The sequence below is a fragment of the Thunnus thynnus genome, chromosome 18 (genome assembly GCF_963924715.1).
Source record: "Thunnus thynnus chromosome 18, fThuThy2.1, whole genome shotgun sequence".
Taxonomy (NCBI): domain Eukaryota; kingdom Metazoa; phylum Chordata; class Actinopteri; order Scombriformes; family Scombridae; genus Thunnus; species Thunnus thynnus.
In genome coordinates, this window is record NC_089534.1 from 1499074 (window position 1) to 1519227 (window position 20154).

Consider the following 20154-nt stretch of genomic DNA (forward strand, 5'->3'; position numbering starts at 1 on the left):
ATTAATTTTTTTAAAACTGATAACTTTAAGTTTAAACAGTAAATTCTTCTCCCACCAGTCACCACTAGATGCTGCATAAACACTGAATCAGTCTGAAGGATCTCAGAAGAGACTCGAGCATCAGGAAGCAGGTAAGAAATGTTAAGATGAGAGATAAGAAGCTGAGGAGGAATCAGTCAGGAAGCACGCGGGGTCTTGATTTTATAAACATCAGCTGAAGTTTTTGGCCTTTTTTTTTTGGTGATTAACTGCTGGAGGAGAAAATTGATATAAATGTAAATGCAGCCGGGAGATTTGTGGAGAAGATGTGCAGCAGCTGTTGAGAGAAGCTTTTAGTTTCTCTCAAACACCTGAAAGATGGAGATTATAGAGCAGAGAGAGCGCGGGAATTATTATTATTATTATTATTTTATTTAATCAGCGGAGACTCTGGTTTAGATCCAGTAGGTGGCGGTAAAGCGACATTTTGGATGCCAACCACCACTAAAACAAATAAAAAGAAGAAGAATGGTTCAATACATCCATTGAGAGTTTGTTTAAGGTTTTACTGTGGCGCCACGTGACGTAGTCACATGATCAGGACGCATGTTTAACAAACAGCTGCGGTGTCGCTGACAGTAGTCGGTGTGTGTGTGTGAGGAAGGTGAGGAGGGTGAGGAAGGTGAGGAAGGTGATCATGGCTGAAGATGTGTCAGAGGAGACTCTAACAGGTGGTCTGAGTCTGCTGGTGAACCTGAGCAGAGCTCTGCTGCAGAAAGCCCAGCAGGATGCTGAAGGTAAGACCTGCAGGACCAGGAAGTCCTCTACTGGCGGACTTCACTGGAAATGAGACGTTTTAATGGGATTTGTCTCCATTTAAATGTGAAACCGTCGGAGGAAATAGTTTACTATCTCGTGTGATGTCGTTTGATCTGATGTGTAATTCGGCATAAAAAAGATTTAAACTAACAGTTAATTTACTGAAATATCAACTTTAATATTGATTTAATAGCTGTGCTGTTTGATTGGGCGTTTAAACGGAAGACAGCCGGAAAAACATGTGAACCAATAATAAAAAAACAAAATTGTAGTTCAGTTCGTGTTTCTGGGTTGATTATATTTGCGCCGAATTGAAGAAAATATCAGATTATTTCGGATTTAGTGTTTATTTATGTTGTACAATTTATGTTTTGTTCCAAATAAGCATGAAAAGCACGAAAATGGTGGAAAAATGACTGAAGTCTGGGATCGTATTTACACTATTTATTCTAACATTTTATTATTAGATCACAAATGTCCTTTTGAATATTTCACATCTCGGCTGGACAACTTGCTTCTTGTGTATTTGTTAAAGCAGATCAGTGTGATCGAGTCTGTGGATTAAAAGGCCCACTGGCATGAAGGTGGTGTAATGTAATCCCTGTCATGCTCTTTGCCAACACAATGACATTGTTTAAATCTTTCTAACCAATAATACGTCTCTTTGTTCTCACACAGCCTCTCTGGAGAATTTCGTCCCGTATAAAATCACCACTTTATTCGGCCTGATCACAGCCGGAGCAAACTTCTATAAGAGGTGGGGGGGGCTCTCAGTGCACTGATGGCTTTAGTTTAATTAAATCTATCTGCTGTTTCTGTCTACATGTTTGTTTTTCTACTGGATAGTCACTGTTTTATGTTCCTGTTGAACAGCCTCGGAGTGAAAAAGAAGAGTGAAGCGGAAGCTATTTGGCAGAAGTCTTATCAGTGAGTATAATCATCATAATAATTATAATAATAATAATAATAAACAAAGTCACATCCTCATTCCCTTCAGTATTTGAATCATTCTCAGTTGTTATGTTTGTGATGGAGATGAGGTTATAAATTAATAATTATACATTAAACTAAAAAAAACTGATCCCAGGTGTTATAATCATAAACATAAACCCCGATCTAGAGGATAAAAAAGGACTTTAACGCAGTCCAGGTTACGGCAGCCTGTAGAGCCTGTGAGGCAGAACTCAGGGCCGTAAAGCTCACAAGCTTCTTTCTTTTAAAGCTGCAACAGCTAATCAGTTAGTCAATCAACAGATAATCAGTAGGAAACTCATTTTAATAATTGAATAATCAGTTCAGTCTGTTTTAAAAAAAAACAATAAAACTAAAGTTTTGATGGTTCCAGCTTCTAAAATGTGAGAATTTAATGTTTTTATTTGTCATACTTGGAAGTAAACAGAATATTTTGGGGTGTTAATTAGACAATGACGTCACACTGGGATTCTTCACTAATTACTGACATTATAAAGACAAAACAATGATTATCAGACTAATTAATGTAGGAAATAATCGTTGGTTGCAGCCTTGAAGTTAAACTGAAACTGTCGTGTCACATCACTGCAGATAATTAATTCAATTATATTGTAGAATTAAGAGACGACCTGTTTGTCTTTGGAAAGTTCTTCACTGGAACCAGTTGTGTCGAGACTGTTTGAACAGACTCAACCATGAATCAGTTCCTGTTTTCATCATATTTATCTTCACTCATTGAAACACTTTCAACATGAAAACATCCAAATGTGATGTCATCATCAAAACACTCCTGAAAACAGACAGACAAAGATAAACATGGTTCCAGCTGGTAGATGTTGGTCCTGAGTAACGTGATATATCTCTCTCTGTGTCTGATCAGTCATTGATGGAGATGAAAGCGCGTCTCACACCTTGTGTTGTATCTTGACAGCGTCGCAGCGGTTCGAGAGCAGGTGGAGGAGCTCCTGCAGCTGGAGGTCCGAACGCTACACCAGAACTTTTAGTTTGTATTGAGACGTAAAAATTCAGTTTCAAACACATGAAGAAGATGCGATATGAGCAAGAGTTTAACTGCACTGTGCAAGTATATTTATTAGATTCACAATCAACACAATCAACACAATCAACACAATCAACAGCTCATAAATCAACATAAAAACAGTTTGCATCCACTGCAAAACGATCTAAACAGTTTCTATGTGTTCTTGGTTATTGATTCATAGTTTAGAGTCATTTTTAACAAAAATATTCCACAATTCTCTTGTTCCTGCTTCTCAAATGTGAATATTTTCTAGTTTCTATGACAGTAACAAGATATTTTTCACCATTTTCTGACATTTTATGGACCAAACAACTAATCAATTAATCAATAATGAAAATAATCGATCGTTTTAGCCCTTGCTAAGATAAAAACATATTGGTCCGAACTTTGCTCTGTGCTCATTCAACAGATGTTTAGTTGTTTTTTAATCATGTGTTTAAGTTTTACTTTATTATAACTTATTTGTCTGCACTCGTAACTTTAAATCCAAGAACATGATTGATTTGATTTAATTGGAACTTTTTGTTTTTACCCTCGTGCGTGCGTGCGTGCGTGCGTGTGTGTGCGTGCGTGTGCGTGTGTGTGTGTAGAGTGAGTGGGACTCCTTCCTGGAGAGTGTGGACAGAGGTCTGCAGACGACAGACGGGCAGCTGTCAGGAGTAAAGACGGCAGACAGTCTGAGTCCTGATACTCAGCTGACTGATGGACGCAGCGGAGAGTGAGTCCTGATCAATATGAGACCGACAACAACACGAACCAGCTCAGACCATCAGCTAGTTTGAAGTGCTGTGTGTTGTGTGTTTTTATAGGAGTGTGAGTCTGGGTCGGTACCTGGATCAGAGACAGAAGCTGCTGCTGGTTCTCATCAGACATTTTGGATGACTACCGTGACGAGACCACGTCGCCGAGCTGGAGGCCAGTCAGGTCAGTTTGTCTTTAATCTGACGGTAGTTATTCATTCAGAAAAACACATTTTAACCGTTTGAATCATCTCGCCGCTCTGTTTCGTGCAGAAATTTAAAACTGCGTTTTGTGTTGATCATAAAAAGCTGTTTAGTGTATAAAACCTGCGTCCTGTAGGTAAAGTTAATACTGCGCTATAGACAAGCCAACCGCGCTATACTTTACTGAATGTTCCCGCCGCCGCATCTCGCTCATAACAGAGTCAGACTCGGTGCTTGTTAGTTTAAAACACGTCTGTATGGATATGTTGTCTCGGTTATATATTACTGTGTGTAAAGTGAAAGTGTTGCTGTGTGACGTCCTCCCTCCTGCTCTCTGCTGTAAACACACGCAGCTGTTAGCGAGCAGCTGCTCTCATGTCTCCGCGGGTGTCGTGCTTGTTTTCTCTTCCTGCTCTCTGATGGTCGGCGGGACGCTCTGGTAGCTGCAGCCTCACATCTTAAAATACATTTTTAAAAATAATCCCCTGATGTTCAGGCCCGGCAGGGGATCAACTCAGGCCGAGCTCGCAGTACACTGGCGGAGACTCCATTCATTAATCCCAGGTTAAAGGAGAAACGTGGGATTAAAAAAGGTGCTAATACTGCATAGACTACATACTGCAGTGTTTAGCCTCCCTGGATCACTGCAGGGGAAATAACTCCACCCTGACAGCTCAACTGTTGGTCAATGTGCTGTTAATGTGTTGTAAATGAGTTGTGACAGTGTTGTAAATGAGTTGTGAAAGCTTCTTCTTTAACAGGGGAACTTCTCGTCGTTTGTTTTTATTCCAAATGATTTAACTTCACTATTTAAGTTTGATTTTGTTTTGTCAAAACAGACTTAAAGTGAATAAAGAGTTTATTCTGGTTTGTGGATCGTCTCTCTATTCATGATACTTCAGTCTCTACAACAGCCTGTAAGATGTTTAGATGCATGTTGAGGATTTTCTGCAGCTGCTTGAAAAAAAGATAAATCTGGTTGGAGTCAGTTTAGTTTGACTTCATGTTCTTTACTTGAGTTTTTAAGATCTTGTATAAATGTAATTACGTTATGACGTCATATATGTGACTTTCTAAGCAGCTTTAGCTGAAAACAGCTGTAACACTGATAAACAGACACAGCTCAAAAACAAGAGGCAGTCGTTAGCATGCTAAGCTAGGCTAACCGCTAACTGATACCCACAGTTGTGTAACTGAGTCCAGGGACCAAAGCGTTAACTAACCATCAGTTCATGGGGTTACTGGTTATGAAAAAAGCTCCATTTATGACTGGGGAAGTTTAGAGTTTCCATCTTTATCCTCCTGTAAAATTTGATCAAAGCAGCCGAACAACTGATTGAATGAAACATTCTGACATCTCACATTTGTCCTCATCAGACTTATTATAACAGCACTGATTGGCTGCAGTACAGGAACACTGCTTGTTCTTTATTTAGCGTCGGATCAGCCACCGTCTTCAGTTTTTATCATCTATAAGGTTAAAAAGGCAGAGACGTGTTTTCAACCGACTCACTGACACTTCACAGACCAACAATCTAAATTTAACAGGAAAACTATTATTAACTTCACTTGACATTTTCAAACTTCTTCTGAGGTATTTGTCACATGTTTACATCAAAAAATGAACGTTTGGACTTTTTTTTCCTTCATTCTGGGTTCAAAAAAGGTTCCAACAAGTTTCCAAAGTGTCTTTCTTCACTCAGCCTCATTGACTCTGACATAAATAACTTCCTGGCAGTTGAGCAAAAATGTGGAGAAGTGAGTGAAACAGACCCTTAAGAAGTAAAAACAGGAAGGTTTTAGCTTGTAAATGTTATTTTCTTGCCCTCTGCAGGCTGCGCTGGAGGCTCGGTCGGTGCGGGTCTTGGTGGTTTCCTTCGGCGGCGTGGCGGGGGCTCGGCTGTGGCTGCAGCAGACCGGATGCACCTTCGACATGCTGCTGGATCCACAAAGAAAGGTTCATTACAAATCCTTTCCATTTAATACAGTTTCATTTAACACAAGAGGAATTAAACCAATTCATTTGACTGTTCAGACTGTAATGAAAGGTCCATATTTAAGAACGAACTGCAACAAAAGTCACCACACCCTTCATTAGTGAGACTTTTTTCATATTTAGTACGCCTGCCTTCATATTTGATGACAGATTGGATCCTCCTGGTCTTTGATGATACCAGTTCTGCCCAAATCTGCTGAGAGATGTTCTGTCGTCCTTCACACATGGTTCTTTTCAGCTGCTCTTTGCTGGAGGGGTTTTGTTGCTCTACCTTCCTCTTTAAAATACTCTAAAGGTGTTCTGTTGGATTCAGGTCAGGGACATATTTCCTCTCCTGCCAACCTTCCTGAGACTAGGAGTATTTGGGTTTTACAACCTTGCTTTCATAGTGCCATCTATAAATGTCATCTCTACACCTTTTGCACTGCTGCAGCCCCGTATCAGCACGCTCCCACCTCCATGTTTCACGGTCGGCACCATGCGGTCACCATCTGATCCACACTCATTTATTTTGGTGTCATCTGAACAAAGAACATGCTGCTAATATTCATCTTCAGGCTTCTTTTCATGTTTAAGTTCAGTTTAATCTTGCAGCAGTTTTGTGCTGTTTTAGTGAGCAATGGTTTTCTTGTTGGACGTGGTCCGTAGAGGTTAACTTCCTGCAGTGTCCTTCACACTGTGTGAGGAGTCACTGAAACACCAGTTTCCACAGATAATCCTTGTGCCAAGTCAGAAGCACTTGCTCGTCTCTTTTTCAATGCAAGGCTGCGTAAATAGCGAATCGTGTGTGCCGTCATTTTCAGAGGACGGCCGCTGCACCTTCTGTTATTGGTAGTATGGGTCTTCCTGCAGCTGTGTTTTGGCTTCTGTTCAGCAGCCTACTGATGATCTTGTACCCTCTCCCGTAGGGGTGTAATGGTTCTGTGTGCTCCCTGACCCAAACAATTACTGTAAAAAAATAGTGGAACAATCTACGAACTCCGACGTATAGAACAATAATGCTAGCACTTTTATTGGCAGTGCACCACTTAGCTGTAGCATACCTGTAGCCTGCTCATGGATGTATGTTTGCCGACTTAGCCAAGTTACCCTGGTTACCCTGGTTACCCTGGTTACCCATGCTCATACCCGTATTTAAACAACATCATGTCTCCTTGTCTTCTCCCGTCTTTATGAAGTCTCACTATCTGGTTTCTTGTTCAGGCAGTTCCTCACCATATGGAGCCATGTTGCATTAGACACAACCCAGGCCAGAAGTCAGAAAGTTGTTCACAGGTTCTTTTATAACCTTTTTCAGGCAATTAATCCTAATTGGAAGTCACAGGTAATTATTGTTGCGCTGAGGTTTTACTTTGAGGCCTGTATTTTAATTTAGTCTGTCTAACCTGTTTGTTTTTTTTATTATAAATAAGATCAAATACTCAACATTTCACCCTAAAGATACTACAAGTATTATAAGATGATACAGTTTTGAATCATTTTAACATTTCAGTGATATTATAAAGGGGGTTTACTCAGTTTTATTATATACTGTTTATTCAACGCTGGTGGTTGGTCACGGTACATAAATATTAAAGAGGAAACCAACTTATGGAAACCAGAAATGAATCAGCACAAACAAAAAAAAAAAGCAGCAGCTGAGGGAAGCAGAGGATTTAACAGCTGTTTGATGGTAGGTCATAAAAGTAAAGCTTCCAAACCTCCAAACCATCTATTCTGAAAAGTCGACCACCAGATGTTAGCAGATGTGAGATGGAAACGAGGGCAGTCGACCAAATATGGAGACAGAGAAGATTTTCCACATGCAAAACAGAGCCGATTACTAATCAGGTCATCCAGCAAATACTTTTCATATTGGCGAATCCAGAGCGGATGTTTCAACTTTTACTTTTAATTCCATAAACCTGCCGAAAGAAATATGAGCCAACGGTGTCGTCTCTGGCGCAGGTCTACAGGAGCTTCGGCCTCGGCTCGTCCTACACCAAGGTGATGAGGTTCGGCTGCCTGCTGCAGTACGGAGAGTACGGAGCCGTGGACAGAGACTTCCCCGACGTCCCCCCTCACCTGCTGGAAGACATCTATCAGGTACAGACGGACGACGCTGGAGACGCTGATCTCAACGACTAAAACACAGGAAACAGATCAGATCGATCTGATCAGGCAGCATCAGGGGCAAAAAATCAGCTGCTGGTTCTCTCTTCTTCCTCTTCTTCGTGTGTTGTGTTTACATTATGTCTGGATTAGTACATGTGGCCACGTTTTAGAATCTGCACCATGTAAACTTAATATCAGTTGAATAAATGAACAACACAAGACCTTAAGATTTGTTGATAAAGCAGGGTTGTGTTAATCATGTCAGTTAATATTGTGCTTCAGTGCTGCATTTTACTCCCAAACAGTTCAAATTAATCAAATTTCCAGTTGCTGCACATTAAACCTGAGGCTTTCTAACCCTAACATCCTGTTACATAGAAGCATCTTCATCTATTCTGTTTCAATAATCTGTTAAGTTTTCTTGATAACAGAGTTATGATCATCAAGATACAACTTTGTATAAATTTTGCAGCTAAATTTCCAAACAAAAGACAAAGCAGATTCTTAGTTACAGTTTTAAGCACTAGAAGATTTTCTTAATTAGATTTTCAGTAACAGACAGTTTGTGATTAAACTGGACTTATTTTCTCTCTGATAGCTTTGTGTTAGCTCTGTAACGTATCTTGTATCCTGTTACAAATGACCCAGAACAAAAGTAAAATTTAAATTGTCACTCAAGACAAGTGAAATTTCCAGTCAGATAGTCTTGGATAGTTGGGACTAGATATTCCTTATATACTTTAAAATTTAAATACTTAAATATGTTTTTGCCATTTTATACCTCTGTACTGAAGTCAACGTGCAGGACATAAAACAAAAACATTAAACCAAAAGAGGCTAAAAAGCTCTGAGGAGCAGCAGAGTTTAGTGATAATTCTTCTTCATTTATATCCATTTGATTCTGTGTTAATATGAAGTTTTAAATAATGCAGCTTGAACGTGTTTTACTGTTTCAGATGGGAGGAGACTTTCTGCTGGACGAAGCGGGGAACGTTCTCCTTTCTCACCGGCCTAAAAACCCTCTGGACAGACCGACCGTGCAGCTCATCCTGCAGGCGGCCGAACCTGCGGGCGGCGCCGACTCTGCGTAGAAACATCGATACGTAAAAAAAAACTGCGACAGACGCACTGAGCCCGGGTTACGTCAGGGATTAGAGAGGTTTCTATTTTAACAGCACTGACACCACAGAGGAAGAGCGGCTCTTTGACTTACACGTTAATGACGTCACGTCTCACACTCATGACATCATGAAGAGGCGTGACCGATGCTAAACTGTGCGGAAAAGACGACTGCTCTCCTTTTGTTGTGCCGGTGTTGTAATGGCAGCATTTTCAAATAAATAGTACAACTGGAATACAATGTAATTCAATTTTTTTAAATTTTATATCATATAAATGTTTCACTGATTTGCAATTGTAACCAGATCTTGAATGTTCAGCATCTATCAAGGTTTACGTTAAAGGTGTTTCGGTGTCCTCATGGTACAAATGACTTTATTACTCATAAATTATGTAATATGTTGTCATCACTGCCAACTTCATGGCTTGTAGAAATGATGAGAAGAGAAATCTTTGCTGCTGCATCCTCTGTTTTTAATGCAGGTTGGTTTGTAGACTGTACTTTAGGATTTTTACAGTACAAAGATATTGCTGCTCTGCTATAGATTCGATCTTTGAACCTTTAATGCCTTTTTGTTACTGATCAAGTAGAAGAAGAACATCGAGTATCAAACTGTAATCGAACATCTGGTCAGATTGTTCCTGATTGAAATCACAATTTAGCCAATTTTTAGACAAAGTTCTTGTACGGTTGCAGGTATTTAGACAACATCTAACTGAATGAAAGAGGAGTCCTTGGAAAAAACACATCTATAATTCTCAAAGTAAGATATCAAAAAGGTATCATTTTATTATCAGCACCAGTATCAAAAAAATCATCGTTGCAAATCATTGTTATACCCTTTTGAACATTTTTTTTCAGAAAATGATGCTGTAAACTGTGTCAGTCTTTAGTAAAGATTTGTGAAAAACATTTACATTCAGCCTTTTATTTACAGTTTTCTCGTTTTTATATAAATGGGAGAGTTAAAGCGGACTCAGCAATGAGATCAAAACGCTGGTCTGCACTGGCCAGAAATGTTGAGGAATCAGCAGATTAACAGGAAAGTGGCACCCAGACTTTGTTCAAACAACAGTTTCATCAGATCAGAAGTAAAAGAGAAGTGTTGCTTAATTCCTGTTAAACCCAAATACACGCTGATTTATATCTTCAGGAGGTCCGACGCGTGCTGAGTCTTCCAGACGTGCCTCCCCGGCTTTTCATTTCCCTTTTTTGGAGACTTGAACAAATATTTTGAATTCCAAGTGTGAAATCACAGCTGAGTCCTGACTGGCTTACATTCATATCACTGCAGCTGCATCAATAATCCTCCCTAATCAAGATAAATAGCAGAATAATAATTTGTGCGCATTTAAAAATATATATTTCATTGTAAAAACCTAACATTCTATTTAAATGTTTTTTTTATCATGCTGTAAACAATTCTGGTCCAACTGAAATTAAATCCTAACAGATATTTGTATTAAAAAAAGTTTCTACTCTATGTAGAAATGAACACGGTTAGTCTCATGTCTGTACTTTAAAGAGGAACTTAAACCCTGAAAATCTTGTTTTTGCTGACCTCCGGTGGTTTGACCTTTCACCTTCCTGCAGTGATGTAGACGTGTACTCCAGGGTGTGTCGGTACACGGTGACATCACAGCAGGTCAGAGGTGACAAGATGAAACTTTCTATTCTTTAGGTTGAGGAAAGTGTCTTTAAAGCCAAATAAGTTATTTAATAATATAAAGTGTAAGGTAGTAGTAAGGCAGTGAGAGAGTACAGCTATTTTGCAAAGAGTTCATTTTTTTAAAGTGCCACTCTGTCGTCAAACTCGCACAGATAGTTCATGGCCCGATCGCAGTAGTGGTCCCACCAGTCGCCGTCGTCCGACGACATCGCCACACAGTTCTCTCGCCTCCCTCCGTCCGGCTGGCTGGACAGGAAGTGCTTGCGCCACTGGAAGTATGAGACCCGCGTCCCGTCCTCGAAGACGTACATGCCGTCAGATCGCAGGTCGTTAATGCCCAGCCAGACGGGCCAGTTCCCCGGGTGGAAGAAGGATTTGACGTAGTCGGCCAGCGCCTCCTGCTCTTTGCGGTCGCGGGGCATCGCCATGCGGCCGCCACGCTCCATGCACTTCCTGGACGCTCCGGCGTAGTCCTCGTAGCTATTGTAGACCAGATAACATTTGTATCCCACCCTGCGTCCCTTCTGGCAACCTAAAAATCAGAGAAAACAAGACAGATGCTTTATCACAATTACGTAGAAGCTTTATTGTGGGAGTTTAAAGCCACTGTCATAGATTTTTAAACTTTCAGACTTTGGGGCCCCCTTGTGGTAGTTTCAGAGAAGACACTGTGGCAGACAGCATCTCATTAGGTCTTTAAAGGAGTCATGATTGATTTTTTTCCTCTTTTTTGCTATATTGGAGCAGCACAAAGAGCTGTGAACACAATATTGAACTATTATAAAGTAGTTGTTATGAATGTCAGTAAATGTTGCTTATTTACACTCAGAGTAACATCAGCATTAACTTGTCTGTTGTTGGCGACCTGATGAATGTAAATCCAATATTCACCCTCCTGTTTTAGATTTTTTTTTAAATAATTTGCAACTCCACTTAAATCAAACACAGAGCGTAATAATGACTGATGCTGTGGTTTATTTCATCACTGTGATAAAAGATCTTGAATACTGTCCCTCTGTAACAATCACAGATATATAGTCCGTTAGATACAGTGAAGTCTGATCATTTTTCAACCATGTGCTCAGCAGTAATTGGGGTGTAAGAAAGAGATCTGAGGGAAAATAACTCAGTTTGATACCTTCCAGTCTTCCCATCTCCTTGCGGTTGTCCTTGCTGTGCTGATAGACCTCCCGGATGCTGTCCTCCAGCTCCCCGACTTTAGCTGCCACGTTAGTGACGAGAAACAACAGAAACGAGAAGAAAACATGAGACAGTACAGGGCAGCTATTCCTCTCATGACTTTTCCTTGAACTCTAAGCTGAATGTTGTTATGGAATTTTCCATCTTTAGAGGTCACATCAGGTCAAGCTTGGCTCTGACGTCACACTGTAATTCTTAATCAGAGATGAAGATATCTTCTCCTTGAGACTTCAACTGTCTGTTAGAGAGGTTTCCATGGTTACCAAGGTCAGAGGAGGCTTCGCTAAACAACACAGATGGGTGGATGACAGACGCTCAAACCAAAACTGCTGAAATTACAACGGTCATGGGTAAAGTGCAGTCCCTTGTTTAGAAACTAGTGAACCAATCAGACTAATTTTTCATATTGTAGGCTGATAAAGACGAGGACCTTCAGAGGACAGAACAGAAAGAGACGGCATCAGAGCAGAACACTCTGGTGTTTACTGTTACTGATCTTGGCCGAGTGCTTTCAATAAACATTTTCAGCATTAAGACATCAAAAGTCTCGTGTGCGTCTTTCTCCACTGCTGACCGTCGCTCAAAATATCCACAACAAATGTCTTCAGTGGCAAATGGCACTGCTTTCTTAACTTGATCGCATCATCACTGATTACTATAATTAAACCCATGATGGATTTAGTGATAATTATGGAGTTTCATCCTTCATTCATCTGTTTAATTCATTCTGTACAATGTCTTACACTTCACATCAGAACTGCAAGTTTTGATAAAATCTGGAAGACTAATGCATTTTTAAAAAACTTTTTGTCTCAAGGGGGCGACACAACAATCCTTTATTTGTACACTTGAAAGTTATACTGACTGACTCATAGGGAACGCCAGACATGTATAATATATGGACAGGGTAAAATATAACAAATAATCTGTAAATATGGATGTAATCAGTGTTTATGTGCGATGATGTGACTGTCTTACAATCCATCCTGGACAGACGGTCCATCAGCTGGCTGACTTTAACATCCAGGGTGTAGTGACCAACATTCAGCTTATGGATTGCCTGGTCCATACCTGCTAGTCTGGACACTGTGGGGTAGAATATAATAGAATATAACACGGTATGAGAGAACAGAAAGGAGGAAAAAAACAAGAAAGAGAACATAAGAGAGTGTATATTACTGTTCGACGTTAAAGTAAAGAGCTAGTAGTAAGTTTTAAGGGTTTAAATTTGAATTGGATGTGAATATGCAGACGCACAGACGTAGTTGTATGAGTTCTCAAAGTCTGACACCGGGTTGGTCGGTTCTGGTTCAGGCTCTGGAAGAATGTCGGGAACATCGCCCCTCGTCTTCTTCACCTCTGACACAAGTGCCTGACACACACACACATACATAGAGATTAAAAAAAATCACAATTATGTCCACATTTATCAGATACTGATTCTGTCACATTTAAAGGGGTATTCCATGAAGTTGCAGCATCTCACAAGAGGCAGATTATAAAAAAAAAAAGAACAGACAAAGTCAAAGCAGCAAAGGTCAAGATATCCTGACTATTAGTCCTTAGTATGGGTCAATGTAGGGATCCTACATTTCCCATCATGCAACCCTTAGCAGCTCCCTGCCTGGTAAACACCTACATTTCCCTCCATCCACACCCCCATTTTATTACATAGACGGTGTAAATGTGCAGTCTCCATCCTGCAGACTGTATATAAAGATGGACGTAGTGAGGTGTGACATCACCTGCTGGTTTCATTGAAGCTCAGAGTTGCAGCTTCTGGTCGGCGCCATCTTCCACATAAGGAGTGCGGTTGTTGCTACCTCAGACCTCGGACCAATTTAGCTACTTTAGCTAATTTTTGCTACGAGGGCAGGTAACGTAATCCAGTAACATTAATTTTGTGTTAGCAGGTGAGCCAACTGTCAATTAGCGCCCACACAGCAGACATCAAAGCTACTATAAGTCTTCAAATCTTATTAACGGAGAAAAAATTCCACAATAAACACCAGCACACTTATTAGAGGGCCTGAATTTAGAGATTGAGACCAGAATGACTCTGGTCAAAAACTGATTTAGTGTTTCCAGAGAAGTTGACGCTATTTGATTGGGAGCCAGTTGGAGCATCTAGCAGACGTCAGTAGAACTTCAGCCTCAAGATAACCCCGATGACATCACCATGATGGCATCAGGGTTGTTTTACCAGGCTTGACTGAGAACAACTCCTTATGATGAGTAAACTAAACCTCATATGTTAATCAAACCCATCTTAGTTTGGCACCACGTAAGTAAGAGCAAAGCCATCATCATCATCATCATCATACAGTATCACAGTATCACTGGGATCATGTTCACTCAGATGTCTGACACACATGTTCAACCTGAAGAGAAGAAAAACCTGCCGGGTGGAGCAGCTTCTCTGTTCTGGGTGTGTCATCATTAATACCAGACTTAAACCGCTGTTGTACCGTTATTATCTTCAACATGTCTGTCCATCCATGATGTCATTGTGTACAGTAGATCAGCCAACAAATACCATTCACATGACATTGATGACATCCTTTAATTGAACTTTTAGCATCATTTTTCACAAAATTAATCTGATTGTCTTGTGATTCTGCAACACATGAGTCCCTCCTACACAGACAGTTACATTTAGAGGGTATTACATGAGTTTATATTAATTTCCTGGAGACTTACCCAAACCCTAATCCTACCCTTAACCTCAAACCAAGTCTTCACCCTAAAATCTAATGATTTACATTGTGGGACTTTTTATCCGAGTCCCATCATGTGACTGACAGATTTATGTCAGAAAAAAGTGACACACACTCGGCTCCATGTGCATTCCTCTTTTATTTAGATGACGTTTCGGCCTTCTGGTGTTATTCAAGATCAACAATAACAGTAGGACTCAGTCACTGGTATGTTATGTAGGACACACCCTATAACACATCTGATGGTGGTTAGATAATCATGTTCCAACATCACGGTGAGAAAAAACAATCATGAGGCCTTCAGCCAATCAGAACTCTTAACAAACAGTGACAGGAACCATTATGTCTAATACCACATATAGACATTTAAATTTTACATTATATTTTTTTTGGTTAAGTGAATTCAAAAATCCATTTATTTAGAATAGATTTCTAATAGATATACAGAAAAAGATCAACCTCAGATCTACACGAACATCATGAACAACTTCATCTAAATATCCAATCAATAGAGGAACATTACAGAAACACTTCAAGTCATAATCTATAATCAATCCATGAGGTGACAGAGTTCTCAGACGGTGGATCCAACAGTGATACCTTCTCAATACCAATATATCTCAGAGAGGAAACAGAATGTGCTGCTACAGAATAATTCATGTTGTTGCATCTAATAGTTCTTCTATGTTCAGCAATACGAGTTTTCAGTCTTTCCAACGTATGAAAGGCAAGTGATGAGATAAATGACTCCTTTTATAGGGATGTTTTTACCTGTGTGAGGATGTTTAAAACTGTTACAACAGTAAGTATAATTACACTGACTACAACAACCACAGTGACGGTTGTTGTCAGGGATACGTGTTAGCTCGGACTGGTACTGATTGAAGAGGAGGTAAATATGAGTGAACCAGGTGGTCTCTCAGGTTTTTACCTCTTTTATAAACCATGAGAGGTCGTTCTTTGTTTTGTTATTATTCCCTTTATCTGTTCTGCATCGTTAGAATACTCTGTTGTAAATATTATACAGTCATTTGATCTCACTGTAGATTTATTGTTTAGAGATCTGACCTAGATCTGTCTTTTATTTTAATGGCAGCATTATTTAGGACAGCTTTCTTGTATCCTCTTTGTTTTTCATGTCACTCATGTTTCTGTGAAAATCATCAGTTTTCTGGCAAAACTGACTTAAAGGGAGACTATTTTTAATGGTAAGGGATGATTTTATTTATTGTCTTCCACATACTGCACCCAAAAGTAAAAGAGCTCCACAGGATGTCGTCTATACAGTCAACAGAGCTGTCAGATCCCGACCGGTTACGCCAAGGATCATTTGAACTCAGCCAACAGCAAAGAGAAAGTATCATCTGCAGTGAATCTTTGTTCGACCAGTCACTGCTACAGTCTACTGAAGTCTCCAATGAACTATTCAACTTTTCTGACTGACTCATAGAGAACGCCGGGTCTAAATCCACCTACATGCAATTACTCGATTACATCAGACAAGGAGTCATTCCCTGAGGTCTTAGCTGGCAGAGGGAACCCATGCTGAGCAAAAAAACAGAAGATTTCTGTGGACGCTGGTGTGATCTTATGACTCAACTTAAAAAAGACACAAATGAATTGGACAAATCAATTGATGAGAAAAAAAACCATCTCTACCCCAAATAATCAGAAATGAAGAAAAGTTCAATGACATTTTCAAGGCTAATCAAGACATGCAGGAGAAGCTCTGTAGAGAGTTCAAATAAATGAAAATCAAAAAGGTCAAAAGAGACAGAGAGGATGCAGTGAAGGCAGCGTATTTCTGGAGGAATCTTGAACGGACCACATAAACAAACTGATCTTTGCTCATCAGCCTCAAGTTCTAGTTTTTTATCCAAACAAACCATAAGCAGTCACAAGAAGAGGTCAAGGCTGAGGAAAAACACTTTACGCAACGTGAGAAGAAGAGAAAGACGTTGGACCTGCTCCAGGGTCAAAGGTCTTTCTATGGACGGACCTCAGAGAACTGTCCTCTGGAGTTGGCTGAGTTGATTTTAAAACACAACTATTGGATGCTCTGAGATACCTTTTATATTCATAAATGTGGAGTATTGATGGGTGGTTCCTTTAACCATCATGTTTTAACTTGTTTGAAGTTTATTGACTCTAATCATGGCTTCAAGGAGAATATATTCTTATGGTAGAGGTACTCGGATGATGTGTTTTGATTTTTAAAAGGGTCCAAAACCCATTTACTATGGATCATGACCACAAACACATCAGTTTCCTAGATTTATGGATCATTAGAGAGAATAATTACTTGTATACAGATCTGATCAGAAAACCTACTGCCAGAAATACTTTACTAAGTATACTATAAGATCATCCTTTAACATTAAAAAATAGTCTCTTAGTCAGTTTTGCAGATTAAAAGGGAAAAAAATGATGATTGAGAGGATACAAGTAGCTCTCTGGAGCTCTTTTACTTTTGGGTGCAGTATATGGAAGACAATAAATAAAAAGACTCGGATCATCTCTTACCATTAAGAAATAGTTTCCCCTTAAGTCTTTAAAGGGAGACTATTTTTGTCTGATGTAATCGAGTAATTGCATGTAGGTGGATTTAGACCCGGCGTTCTCTATGAGTCAGTCAGAAAAGTTGAATAGTTCATTGGAGACTTCAGTAGACTGAAGCAGTGACTGGTCGAACAAAGATTCACTGCAGATGATACTTTCTCTTTGCTGTTGGCTGAGTTCAAATGATCCTTGGCGTAACTGGTCGGGATCTGACAGCTCTGTTGACTGTATAGACGACATCCTGTGGAGCGCTTTTACTTTTGGGTGCAGTATGTGGAAGATAATAAATAAAATCATCCCTTACCATTAAAAATAGTCTCCCTTTAAGTCAGTTTTGCCAGAAAACTGATGATTTTCACAGAAACACGAATGACATGAAAAACAAAGAGGATACAAGAAAGCTGTCCTAAATAATGCTGCCATTAAAATAAAAGACAGATCTAGGTCAGATCTCTAAACAATAAATCTACAGTGAGATCAAATGACTGTATAATATTTACAACAGAGTATTCTAACGATGCAGAACAGATAAAGGGAATAATAACAAAACAAAGAACGACCTCTCATGGTTTATAAAAGAGGTAAAAACCTGAGAGACCACCTGGTTCACTCATATTTACCTCCTCTTCAATCAGTACCAGTCCGAGCTAACACGTATCCCTGACAACAACCGTCGGTGTGGTTGTTGTAGTTGTTGTAATTATACTTACTGTTGTAACAGTTTTAAACATCTTCACACAGGTAAAAACATCCCTATAAAAGGAGTCATTTATCTCATCACTTGCCTTTCATACGTTGGAAAGACTGAAAACTCGTATTGCTGAACATAGAAGAACTATTAGATGCAACAACATGAATTATTCTGTAGCAGCACATTCTGTTTCCTCTCTGAGATATATTGGTATTGAGAAGGTATCACTGTTGGATCCACCGTCTGAGAACTCTGTCACCTCATGGATTGATTATAGATTATGACTTGAAGTGTTTCTGTAATGTTCCTCTATTGATTGGATATTTAGATGAAGTTGTTCATGATGTTCGTGTAGATCTGAGGTTGATCTTTTTCTGTATATCTATTAGAAATCTATTCTAAATAAATGGATTTTTGAATTCACTTGACCAAAAAAAACGTAATGTAAAATTTAAATGTCTATATGTGGTATTAGACATAATGGTTCCTGTCACTGTTTGTTAAGAGTTCTGATTGGCTGAAGGCCTCCTGATTGTTTTTTCTCACCCTGACGTTGGAACATGATTATCTAACCACCATCAGATGTGTTACTAGGGTGTGTCCTACATAACATACCAGTGACTGAGTCCTATTGTTATTGTTGATCTTGAAGGACGTCAGAGGGCCGAAACGTCATCTAAATAAAAGAGGAATGCACATGGAGCCGAGTGTGACATTCTTTTCCTCAACTCAAGTCCACGTCCAGTGATCAGCGCCTCATTAAACCCTCGCTGTGCGTTACTTTCCCATTATATATGACGGATTTATAGCTCAACAGCATACCTGGTACACACACACACACACACACATGTACATACACTGTGTGAATGGGTTCAGTGTTTCACCCAAAACAAACAGCCTGACTGAGAATGTAAAACACAAACAGTAACAGCAACATCTCCAATAAAAAAAAAAAAAAAAAAGTCATATTTATAAAGAACACATTCACACGAGCAGAAACATACAGTTCTTACCTGTGTCGGTGCAGCGTCGGCCGTCCCAGTAGGAACACACACACCCAGAGAGCACAAACACAGCAGAGCGAGCGAGGTGGCGGCCGGTCCCATTTCTGCTTCCAAACTTCTGCTTTTTCCCTTCAGCAGCAAGAAACTGCACCTCCGAGTCTCTCTCTCTCTCTCTCTCTCTCTCTCTCTCTCTCTCTCCCTCCCTCTCTGTCCACCACCGTCTGACTTCTGTACTCTCTTCCTCCGGCCTTCCTCACTCCTTTCACTCCTCTTCCCCTCCTGACCCTCCTTGCTTCCCTCAGAAGAGATGTGGTCCAGCAGCAGCAGCAGCAGCAGCAGCAGCAGGATTCTCTCCGCTTAGAAACAGAGAAGATTAAATCTCAGTTTTTTAAGACATCCCTGCTGTCTGCTGGGTGTCTGTCGTCTCTCTGCCTCGTTCGGGACAAACAACAGGAAAGCTCTTTGTTTTTACTCCCACCCTCCATTTCCAGTCTTTGTGTGAACACTGCAGGTTTCTGTCCTGTGGAAAACTTGTATCTCCATAATGTAAATAAACAGGCTGGTTTTAAGCTTTCTGATGAATGATGGTTCTGTTGGCTAAGACGCAGAATCATTTCTTTATATACTTTACATATAAACATCTAAGTGTGTCCAAAGCTTTGTGCATCTTATTCTCACAACCTGAATCACTTTGATACTCGCAGCGATGATCAACTCAAGCTCCACTTACCAGCTTTTTCCAGCCTTTAACCGTTTCATACAGTCTTCTTCAGCACAGACAGACAGACAGGTTTTTGATTTGGCTTAAATATTGTGAATAAAAGTTCAACCTTTTACCTTTGAAATGTTTGTTAGACTCAGTTTGATGTCTAGTTATATTATTTATATTTTTTTTGCTTTTTTTTTTTTTTACCTCTTTGAACATTAATTTCTGGTTTATATTTCTGTTCCAAATAAAACCAAACTACATACCTGTACACATGCTGTAGTCATTAAGTCCCTCATACACACACACACACACACACACACACACACACACACACACACACGCACACACACACACACGCAGCCCTTTAATTAATTTTGCCAAATATAAGACCTGCTTGCCAAGTTTCTCTGGTACAATGAAATGAATCAGCGCTGTGAGACTTGTGTGGTCGTGAATCTGCTCAGAGGAAATGATGACATAAAAAGAAGCGAGACAGACCTTATGTAAAAGCCTGTGCATGCATGTGTGTGTGTGTGTGTGTATGAGACATGTGTGTGTGTGTGTGGCTGTAACAGGAGGCATGCCAGTTAAAATGCCACAAGAATCCAGCAGAGAGTTTCCAGGGGAAGCGACCGAGGC

The 20154-nt window shown here is 39.9% G+C and overlaps 2 protein-coding genes across 3 annotated transcripts; one reads left to right on the top strand and one right to left on the bottom strand.

Moving 5' to 3' along the window:
• Positions 1-477: 477 nt before the first annotated feature.
• selenol (selenoprotein L) lies at positions 478-9882 on the top strand. Of its 2 annotated transcripts, none has more exons than XM_067571720.1 (9): positions 478-776; positions 1477-1555; positions 1645-1725; positions 2702-2747; positions 3403-3530; positions 3622-3736; positions 5591-5713; positions 7700-7837; positions 8803-9882. In XM_067571720.1, the coding sequence occupies exons 1-9, from the start codon at positions 677-679 to the stop codon at positions 8935-8937; spliced, it is 945 nt and encodes a 314-aa protein (XP_067427821.1). In that variant the 5' UTR covers positions 478-676; the 3' UTR covers positions 8938-9882. The 2 variants fall into 2 exon arrangements, with proteins under 2 accessions (XP_067427821.1, XP_067427822.1); XM_067571721.1 differs by having other exon boundaries at positions 491-776; positions 1672-1725.
• clec11a (C-type lectin domain containing 11A) lies at positions 9731-19237 on the bottom strand. The gene is made up of 5 exons (XM_067571723.1): positions 18816-19237; positions 13093-13207; positions 12814-12921; positions 11774-11857; positions 9731-11167 (listed from the first exon to the last, which is right to left on the bottom strand). The coding sequence occupies exons 1-5, from the start codon at positions 18906-18908 to the stop codon at positions 10755-10757; spliced, it is 813 nt and encodes a 270-aa protein (XP_067427824.1). The 5' UTR covers positions 18909-19237; the 3' UTR covers positions 9731-10754.
• Positions 19238-20154: the final 917 nt, after the last annotated feature.

Excerpts from the sequence above, each read along its gene's own strand:
- clec11a (XM_067571723.1), bottom strand. The coding sequence starts at position 18,908 with ATGGGACCGGCCGCCACCTCGCTCGCTCTGCTGTGTTTGTGCTCTCTG. Across the intron at positions 12,922-13,092 it reads GAACTCATACAACTACGTCT|TGTCCAGACTAGCAGGTATG; the intron begins GTGCGTCTGCAT and ends TCTACCCCACAG. Across the intron at positions 11,168-11,773 it reads GGAGATGGGAAGACTGGAAG|GTTGCCAGAAGGGACGCAGG; the intron begins GTATCAAACTGA and ends TCTGATTTTTAG.